At 29.7% G+C, this 10,918-nt stretch overlaps 1 protein-coding gene across 2 annotated transcripts; it reads left to right on the top strand.

The window, feature by feature from the left end:
* Window positions 1-224: 224 nt before the first annotated feature.
* On the top strand, window positions 225-9,368 carry LOC136997729 (uncharacterized). Of its 2 annotated transcripts, none has more exons than XM_067348839.1 (5): window positions 225-485; window positions 5,215-5,459; window positions 5,529-5,882; window positions 5,966-6,108; window positions 6,190-9,368. In XM_067348839.1, the coding sequence occupies exons 2-5, from the start codon at window positions 5,216-5,218 to the stop codon at window positions 6,550-6,552; spliced, it is 1,104 nt and encodes a 367-aa protein (XP_067204940.1). In that variant the 5' UTR covers window positions 225-485; window position 5,215; the 3' UTR covers window positions 6,553-9,368. The 2 variants fall into 2 exon arrangements, with proteins under 2 accessions (XP_067204940.1, XP_067204939.1); XM_067348838.1 differs by lacking the exon at window positions 225-485 and adding an exon at window positions 4,465-5,111.
* Window positions 9,369-10,918: the final 1,550 nt, after the last annotated feature.

Here is a 10,918-nt window from a genome sequence, read left to right on the forward strand (position 1 = left end):
GGAACGTCTTATGCATAAGGAGTCTCCGGTTAGTAGTGTAATAATGACCGCGTTCAGCAGACCCAACAGTTGTAGATTTTCCGTTGAATCTCGACTGTTGATTTGTTGGTTCTAAAAGTAAGAGCCAATCATGTTCGATTGCTACTAACGCAGCTAATATATAGCATATATAAGAAGCGATCTATGATGCGCATACGTTTTACGCATCACGCGATTTTCTGATTGGCCTAGCATCGCTAGCTCACATATTACTACGCCGACTCTCAATTGTTTTCTTGTCTCTTGTCTCGCAGATCGTAGATCGTAAGTCGTGTTTGCTAGAACCTTCTGTTTTTTGTTGAAGTCATATTAAAATTATTCACGAAAGAGAGAACGTATCTATTCAACATATCTATTTAACCAATACTTCTTACAATTAGCTAAAAATGGAAGTGACAGATGTTTTGATAAATTTGGCATAGGTGTTTACGCTGATGTTTTTCGCAGTAAGTAAAATGATAATTCTTGTATAAAAGCATTCATATCCCCGTCTGTATACGATCAATTTTAATTATATAGGAACATATTATAAATATTACCTTATGTAATACTGCATTATTTTAAATATTCTAAAAAATTTTGTTTTTTAATCGACTAATACATCAATATAAATTTTTTTTATTTTTATTAAAGAAAACGGAATCACAATGGAACTTATGGGCCAATTAGATGCAAAATTAATTGCTGAATTAATCCCAGAAATAGGTCCACGCATAAAGTTTATGTCTTATTGGAAAGCTAACTTTTTCAAAAATGAAATAGCAGCAAATACATCTATAGAAATCGATGTAAATTTTCAATGTTAAATATTGATAATATTTTATTAGCTCTGTTGATTTGTTTTAGTTTATTTGACAAAGTTTATTTATTTTTGTGCTATAAAAATATTTAAAATTTTTGTGTATTTTATAATTTTATTTATCGATATAAAATTTTTCTAATGTTAACATATTTTTTAATTTTATTTTTTTACTGTATTTTTTAATTTATAATTATTATTTGTTTTATATAGGTTAATATTAGATTTATACAATATAAAAAAAGAGAAGAAAAAGAAATATTCAAAAATAAAACTGTTTCCAATCTTCCAATATTAAAGGCAAATTTTTTTAGTTTAAAAATTTTCTAGCACTCGTATTTTTGAGTATACGATTACAATAATAAAAAATATCATTTTCACACATTTTACATATACAGGGTGTCCCGCGTAAGGTGTACCACCGGGAACTGGGAGGTAGATGGGATTGAAATAAATATAAAAGTCCTTTACCGTTTTACGATATTCGCAATAATAAACGAGATATTAATTTTTACAATTGGACTAATGAGAGCGCGTCGAGAGAAGCGCTCGAGCCGCTCGAGGTCTAGCCCGGCCTAGTCTATCATACATTGGCTGCGGGCGGCGCGTTGGAAAGGCAAGAGGGAAAACGCGCCGTGGCTCGGCGCTCAGCTCACGTCTCGCCGCACCGCGCCTAACGTCACGCGTCTATGCCGCTACGCACAATCGCGATTACAATATGTATGTTGTATAATAATGACAAATAACTTATTTAGGGAAGAAAATAATAAAAGATCGCGAATTTGCGATAAAGTACGATACGATAAAGAAAAAAATTACAATTGTGGATACTGTAATTAAGTTATTTTGTATTTATGCGTTAATTTTTTACATTAACACGATTCTGTTACTTTTACTTTATTATGATATTTATTTGTTGTGTACATTTGGTATGAATTTTTTCACAGTGCAAGGAAACGCTATCGTTTCCACACCACCTTGAGGTAGATAGCTTGGCGCGTTTTTTTTTAAAGTGGTTTCCCCAGTAGGCCTAATCCACTCTTCTCACACTTCTAATTAAGTGTATGTTCAAAGTGCCTTCCTTGCATTTGCAAACATACTTCTACTCTCCGAGAAATTTGCCGTGTTGCACGGTGCGCCATATCTGGAGTGATGGTTTGAAAGGCCGCTATGATTTCATCACGTACCTCATTTTCAGTACCATCACGTTTATGCTCGACTAAAGCTTTGATATAGCCCCAAACGAAATAATCGAGCACGTTTAAATCTGGCGATCGTGCCGGCCAAACGATCGGACCACCCCGACCGATCCATCTATCCGAAAAACGATCATTTAAAATTTCTCGTACTCTACGAGAATAATGTGCGGGAGCTCCATCGTGCTGAAAAATCAGCGTTTCCCGCTCTCGAAGAGGAATGTCCTCCAAAAGAATGGGCAATTCATTTTCCAGAAATTCTGCATATCTTTGTCCATTGAGATGTGCCGGTAAAAAATACGGCCCGATCTGAAAATTTGCCACAGAAACGTTATGGAAACAATGCAATAGAAAAAAATGTCTTTATTTGCAAGAATATTTACCACTCTGTTTGCAAATATTCCTGCCCACACATTTATGGACCACCGATATTGGAAGGTGCACTGACGAACAGCTTGCGGATTCTCCTCTTCCCAAAACAAGAAATTGTGAGAATTGAATACACCATTCGGCGAAAAAGTTGCTTCGTCCGTCTATAAAATGTGATCGGGAAATGAAACATTTCGCCGACATTGTGCAAGGAATCCTGCGCAAGTTTTATTCATGATTATTATACAGTTAAAAGCGCTATAAATATCAATAATTCAAAAACAATTGAAAATATATTTTCAATTATTTTTTTCTTGTGGTCATATATTGTTTTTTTTCTCGTATTCACATTTGTTGCACGTATCTGTTCTTAGTAATGTATTATTAGAGTGCGCTTATAATGAATTTTACAACGGAAGAGTATACTTACATGATTTATTTTTACGGTATGGCCAGAGGAAATGCTCGTGTCGCGGAGCGTCTGTACGCGGAGCGATTTCCGAATCGTCGGCATGCAAGCAGGCACACAATAACGAGATGTTTCCTACGCGCAATAGAAACAGGAGTTGTTATGCATGAAAACCGTGACAGGGTATTGCGTCGTCACGTCAACAACGACGAACAAATTCTGCGTGCGTTCGAGGAAAATCCCCAAAATACTATACGCCGTGTAAGTCGCGCACTTGGTATACCACGAACCACAGTGCATCGTGTTTTGCAAGAAAATGGATTGCATCCTTTCCATTTTCAACGTGTGCAGCAACTTTTTCCACGAGATGAAATACAGCGCATCTATTTCTGTGAAGGTATTTTTATGATTTTATTCTAATTTTTATTTGATATTTATAGCGCTTTTAACTGTATAATAATCATGAATAAAACTTGCGCAGGATTCCTTGCACAATGTCGGCGAAATGTTTCATTTCCCGATCACATTTTATGGACGGACGAAGCAACTTTTTCGCCGAATGGTGTATTCAATTCTCACAATTTCTTGTTTTGGGAAGAGGAGAATCCGCAAGCTGTTCGTCAGTGCACCTTCCAATATCGGTGGTCCATAAATGTGTGGGCAGGAATATTTGCAAACAGAGTGGTAAATATTCTTGCAAATAAAGACATTTTTTTCTATTGCATTGTTTCCATAACGTTTCTGTGGCAAATTTTCAGATCGGGCCGTATTTTTTACCGGCACATCTCAATGGACAAAGATATGCAGAATTTCTGGAAAATGAATTGCCCATTCTTTTGGAGGACATTCCTCTTCGAGAGCGGGAAACGCTGATTTTTCAGCACGATGGAGCTCCCGCACATTATTCTCGTAGAGTACGAGAAATTTTAAATGATCGTTTTTCGGATAGATGGATCGGTCGGGGTGGTCCGATCGTTTGGCCGGCACGATCGCCAGATTTAAACGTGCTCGATTATTTCGTTTGGGGCTATATCAAAGCTTTAGTCGAGCATAAACGTGATGGTACTGAAAATGAGGTACGTGATGAAATCATAGCGGCCTTTCAAACCATCACTCCAGATATGGCGCACCGTGCAACACGGCAAATTTCTCGGAGAGTAGAAGTATGTTTGCAAATGCAAGGAAGGCACTTTGAACATACACTTAATTAGAAGTGTGAGAAGAGTGGATTAGGCCTACTGGGGAAACCACTTTAAAAAAAAACGCGCCAAGCTATCTACCTCAAGGTGGTGTGGAAACGATAGCGTTTCCTTGCACTGTGAAAAAATTCATACCAAATGTACACAACAAATAAATATCATAATAAAGTAAAAGTAACAGAATCGTGTTAATGTAAAAAATTAACGCATAAATACAAAATAACTTAATTACAGTATCCACAATTGTAATTTTTTTCTTTATCGTATCGTACTTTATCGCAAATTCGCGATCTTTTATTATTTTCTTCCCTAAATAAGTTATTTGTCATTATTATACAACATACATATTGTAATCGCGATTGTGCGTAGCGGCATAGACGCGTGACGTTAGGCGCGGTGCGGCGAGACGTGAGCTGAGCGCCGAGCCACGGCGCGTTTTCCCTCTTGCCTTTCCAACGCGCCGCCCGCAGCCAATGTATGATAGACTAGGCCGGGCTAGACCTCGAGCGGCTCGAGCGCTTCTCTCGACGCGCTCTCATTAGTCCAATTGTAAAAATTAATATCTCGTTTATTATTGCGAATATCGTAAAACGGTAAAGGACTTTTATATTTATTTCAATCCCATCTACCTCCCAGTTCCCGGTGGTACACCTTACGCGGGACACCCTGTATATAGCATGTTGAAAAAGTTATTTTACTTAAAACATAATTGTATATAATAAATGTTAACCAAACAACAGAGTTAAATTTTAACGTTTTTAAAAAATATACACTTATAAAACATAATAAATTTATTAATGTTTTTAGAACGTAGAAAATAATAAAAATGTCAACAATTCTAATGAACAGAAGTTACAGAATACAATGCAAGAGACAAATAATTCTGTAATTAATGAAGAAAATACATTATATAGACAAAATGCTTTTTGTTCTAAAGATCAATTTATGTTAGACACAATGCCTAGTATTAATGATTTATTAGAAAAATCACAAACTGGTAGAATAATTTTACAAGTTTCTAAATCTAAGGAACTTAATGGCTCTATGAGGAACAAGTTGTGTAACATAATCGTTGGATACATGGAAGACAATAACATTATGTACACTTCAAAATTATTATTATAAATATATATATTTTATTTTATTTATATCATTTATATCATTTATTGTTTTTTTATAATTTTGTATGTATAAATTTTGCAGTATGTCAAATAAAATAGCTGAAGAAATATCAAAACGAATTACCAAAACATTTCCTTCAGAAGCTAAAGGCACTTATTTTATAGAAGGAAAAAGAAAAGTTGACACTAAAGATAAAAAGTCAATAGCTGCAAGAGGTAAACTATGGTCTTGTTGGCGCAACAGAAGATATGCCATATCCAAATTACAAAAAAAAATTAAACATGAAGCCATAAATGATGATATAGATAATTCCTCTGATAATGATGGTAATTTAATAAATAAAATTTTGTAAATAAATTTTTTGTAATTATTATTAATAATAATGTTTTTATTAGTTGTTTCTAATGAAGATGTTAAAGAAAGCTTGGACTGGTTAAAAAATAATCAAACACCTTGGGAGATTGTTTTACAAAAATGGTCTATAACATTTGAATATCGATATGGAATATTAATAAAATCATCTGATAAGAAATTAAACAAGATATTTGAGGAATGGCCACTTTTTAAACATCCAAATGGATATGAGTTTATCCATTATGATTTTAATAAAATGCAGTTATCAGATCTCGTTTTAACAATAGAAAAATGGAACGAGTTTTTCAAAACAATTACACAAAATACTTCAGTTATTGGTAAAAATGATAATTTTGTGGAATTAATGGAAAAATTAAATTTAGACATATCTGAAGGTAAAAAATTAATTTTTTTTGTCGTACGCATAATATAATAATAATAATGTACTTAGTTATAAGTATAATTTTGGGTTTTTTAGATTCCAAAGTAACGATTGCTATACAACTTATTTCTTATATGATACCTCCAAAGCAAAGACTCAAACAACACAGTAGCAAAACTAAACAATATAGTAAAGCATCAATTGTGTCATCAAGAGATAGCATGATAAAATGTGTAACTGTAAGTACATTGATGCGTAATTTTTATTTACATCATTAGGATATTGATAAATATTGGTTATATAAATATTTTTTGTTGTAGACTTGCGGCGATATTACGAGAATTCGTCAAGAAAGCAATAATAAAGCAAAAGAAATGCGAACATGTGTACAACCTTACATAATAGTTGTTGGTCAACTTGAAAACATATCGCAATCATATGTTAGTATAGATGAGATTTTATATTCTACGAAATCTACATTACAAGCTTTAGATATTTGCTTTAAAGCTTTCCACGTCTTGCAAATCAACTACCCAGATGCTAGCAAACATTTATGGATGCTGATTCAAAAAGGATTATATAAATTTCACACACAATGGGATACTTCATTCTCAAATACGGAACATATATTAAAGAAGCTTACGGCAAATACAGATCAAAACATGCAAGTAGACAATAAGTAATTGGAGCAACTTATGCTTTTATATGAGTAAAATTAAAATTGAGTTTTGCTTTTTGCTCATAAAAATGAGAAATAGGTTTTATTAGATTTTTAAGAGTTTTATTTTATAAGAAGTATTATTATTTTATTTGTTTCTAATTCTAACAATTTATTTTTTTTTAATTTTATATTTTATTATAATAGTAAGTTATATGCATTTTTAGTGCTTTTTGTTTGCTTTTGTTGTATACAATTCAAAAAATTTATTATAAACTATAAGTTTACAGTATTATTATCAGTATATAATCGCAAAGTTTTATATATAAAATGTTTAATTGTATGTTTTGTAATGAGTCATTTTTAGTTTTTAAACATTTTAAATGTCATATTAAGCTTAAACATAATGAGCAATTATATTCAGAGGTTATATGTAATTTTTTGAATTGTACAAATTCATATAGCACTGTTTATTCTCTCTTTCGACATATATGTACAGTTCATGATACACAGTCAAGTAAAGAACAAAAAAAGTATGATAACAAATCTATATCGTTAAACAAATCGATAAATAACGAAAAAAATTTCCATGATTTTAATTTAATTTCCAATTCAAATTTAAAATCTACATTCAATAACAAAGAAAATAACAAAGAAAATGACTTTCTTCAAGATTTCAGTCATAAAATGTTAAATGTTACATTGCGTTTAATTACAAGTTTATATTGTTTTCAAAATTTTAATAGGAAGGATGTTCATAAAATTAACAATATTTTTTTTACCTATTTGTCAGAAAGTTTTGAAATGTTGCAAGAAAAATATGGCAATACGAGTAACATATATAATGATTTAAGTATTATGAAAAATAATTTTAAAAAATTTGAAAGTGAATATTATACTTTCAAATATTTAACTGAAATTAATTGTTTAATAAAACCATCACAAATAAAAATTCACTGTTTTTTAGCTCCGAAAAGAAAAGGATTAAGAAAACAATTAGTCATAAATTATAAAAAAATTAGTATAATTTCTATGAAACTTGTTTTGCAAAAATTCTTGGAATTGCCTAATATTTATACTAATATTTTGGAATATATGAATAAATGTAAAAATAATACTACGTTATTAACTTCAATTTTTCATGGTCAAATGTGGACTTCTGGAGAAGTAAATCAAAATCAATTTACGTTGCCAATAGCATTATTTTTTGATGACGTAGAAATTAATAATCCGTTAGGATCGCGAAAATCAATTCATAAATTAGGCGTCATTTATTTAACTTTACTCAGTTTACCCCCTCAATATTCGAGCAGTTTAAACAACATTTTACTTATGCAATTGCATAATTATCAAGATCACAAGAAATTAGGAAATAAAATCTTCTTACACGTTGTTAATCAATTAATAGATTTCAGCAATAATGGAATAACTATAAATGTTAACAATAAGGAGCAAAAAATATTTTTTTGTTTGATGTTTATTGTTGGGGATAATTTAGGCTTAAATACGATTCTTGGCTTTTCAAAAGGATTTAATAGCCAATATTATTGTCGTATATGTACAGCTACTAAAAAAGATGCAAAAAACTTATTTATGAAGAAAAAAAATATATTAGAACACAAAATAATTATCTCAATTGTGTTGTTAATTCAACATTTGGAATACAGGAGGAATGTATTTTTAATAAAATACCAAATTTTCACGTATTAAATAATTCATCCATAGATCCAATGCATGATTTACTAGAGGGAATTTGTAGGTATGATATAAGTCAAATTTTAAATAATTTTATTAACATTGAGCAATTTTTTACTTTAGAGGTTTTTAATGAGAGATTACTAAATTGTACTAGTTCATATAACGACAACATTCCACTGCCACTTACCTCAGAATCGATTAAAAACGGAAAAATAATCATAACAGCATCTGAGATGTATTATTTAATTAACAATTTGTCATTAATAATCAGTGATTTTGTACCAGAGAAAAACTTAACTTGGCAACTGTATTTATTTTAAAAAAAAATAATGAATATCTCGTGTTCACATTTTCTGACACCTAAATGTATTGATATATTTGATCAGCTTGTATTTAATTATTTATCTTTGCACAAAAAGTTATTTAATGTTGCATTTAAACCTAAACATCATAATTTATTACATTATAGTAAAATTATGAAAAAATACGGGCCACTAAATCTTCTATCATCTATTCGTTTTGAGGCAAAGCATAAACAATTGAAAAGTTACGCTAAAGTTACCACTTCGCGGAATAATCCTTCCTATACGCTTGCTCTCAGACATCAATTAAAGCTCTGTCATCGATTTGTTTGCGGTGATGGATTTTCAGATCGCTTTCAACATGGTAAAAAATTCAAATTTTCTGAGATGTCCAACTATCTTGATATAAAAGATTTTTTACATTCCAAAATAAATTATGATAACTTAGACTGTGTATCTTGGATTATAATAGACGGAACACGTTACGAGATAAACAATATTATATGTACGGATATTCATGAACGTTCATTTGGAAAGATTCGACATATTATTTTTAATGAAAGCAAAGAAACATTCTTTTTATTTACAAAACTTTCTATTTTAAATTTTAATAGTCATAAAAGTGCTTACAAAGTAGTTGAAACTAATCAATTAACTTGTATTGAACAGAAAAATTTAGTAGATTACAAAGTTTATTTTATAACTAATGAAAATTATATTTTTTGTGAAAATTTCCATGAATTAATGTCTTAAAAATATGTCAGTGTCCGTAAAAATATCAAAATATCAATATAAAAATGTCAATAAAAGTGGAATTATGAAATATTAATGTGAAATAAAAGTGTTTTTCATATATTTTTATACATCTATTTTTTTATGCAGATTATTAAATAAAAAATACAATAATATAAAATATACCACAATAAAAAAAATAATTACATTTTAGTCAATATTGTATTTACAGAAGATAATTCTTTTACAATAAATAAATAAATAATTTTAAAAAAAAATTATTTTCTCTATATAAGTAAAATGTATATATTGTAGGAAATTATCAATTAGCAAATATAATTCTTCAAATATATAAAAGTAAATCTTTATTATATTATAAAAAATAATTGTTGTCATAAATAGATCATTCGCTTCTTGAAACATAATATTTTCTTAATATAAATAAATATTTATTATGTTGTCAAAAGTAATTTTCTAATTAATATATAATATACTTTTTTAATAAAAAATTGTTTTTTTCATATAAAAAAATATTTATTGCATTGTAAAAAGCAAATATTACAAATATTAAATAATTTACTTCTTAAAAATAATTATTTTCTTATTATAAGTAAATATTTATTGTCTTATAAAAAATAATTATTATCATTAACAGATTATTTATTCCTTAAAGTATAATATTTTCTGAATATTAATAAGTATTTGTTATATTTTCGAAAATAATTTTTACAATTAATATATCACTTACTTTAAAAACAAATTTATTCTTTTAAATAAATAAATATTTATTATATTACAGAAAACAATTTACTTCCAAAAATAATCATTTTCTTTATATATAAATATATTTTTTATCAATCTAACACATATAAAGGAATGGCTCTAAAGATAACAATCAATTAATATAATAGAAAGGCATAGAGAGCCGTCGCGGGATGTTAATGCGAAATTATAATTTTTCTTAAAGAAATTAATTTGTTAGTCTACATGAGACTGTTAAATTTGTACACCGATCTCTGGTTCGAGATACTTAAAGTGTACGAAAATCTTAGTACATTGTTCTCACATATGGAGAATCAGTATGTACTGATAGGAATTATTAGAAAGAAGGGAAGAGAGAAAAAATATCAGGGCGCGAGTGGCTAAGCCGGGAATTGAACCCGGGTCTTCCGCTTGCCGGGCGAATGTTCTACCACTAAACTACTCAGACCCCACGCTTCTAACATTTATTTCTCTTAGATTAGGAAATCAACAAATCTGTAGGACATAAACGCGTCATAATGCCCGCGTGATTTAAAACAATCTAACACATATAAAGGAATGGCTCTAAAGATAACAATCAATTAATATAATAGAAAGGCATAGAGAGCCGTCGCGGGATGTTAATGCGAAATTATAATTTTTCTTAAAGAAATTAATTTGTTAGTCTACATGAGACTGTTAAATTTGTACACCGATCTCTGGTTCGAGATACTTAAAGTGTACGAAAATCTTAGTACATTGTTCTCACATATGGAGAATCAGTATGTACTGATAGGAATTATTAGAAAGAAGGGAAGAGAGAAAAAATATCAGGGCGCGAGTGGCTATATTTTTTATATTATAAAAAATTATTTTTAATATTAATGACTCTAATTTGCTTCTACTAAAAAATATTTT

This window comes from Linepithema humile, chromosome 2 (assembly GCF_040581485.1).
Source record: "Linepithema humile isolate Giens D197 chromosome 2, Lhum_UNIL_v1.0, whole genome shotgun sequence".
NCBI classification, from domain to species: Eukaryota; Metazoa; Arthropoda; class Insecta; order Hymenoptera; family Formicidae; genus Linepithema; species Linepithema humile.

Excerpts from the sequence above, each read along its gene's own strand:
- LOC136997729 (XM_067348838.1), top strand. The coding sequence starts at position 4,876 with ATGCAAGAGACAAATAATTCTGTAATTAATGAAGAAAATACATTATAT. Across the intron at positions 5,112-5,214 it reads ATGGAAGACAATAACATTAT|TATGTCAAATAAAATAGCTG; the intron begins GTACACTTCAAA and ends TAAATTTTGCAG. Across the intron at positions 5,460-5,528 it reads TAATTCCTCTGATAATGATG|TTGTTTCTAATGAAGATGTT; the intron begins GTAATTTAATAA and ends TGTTTTTATTAG.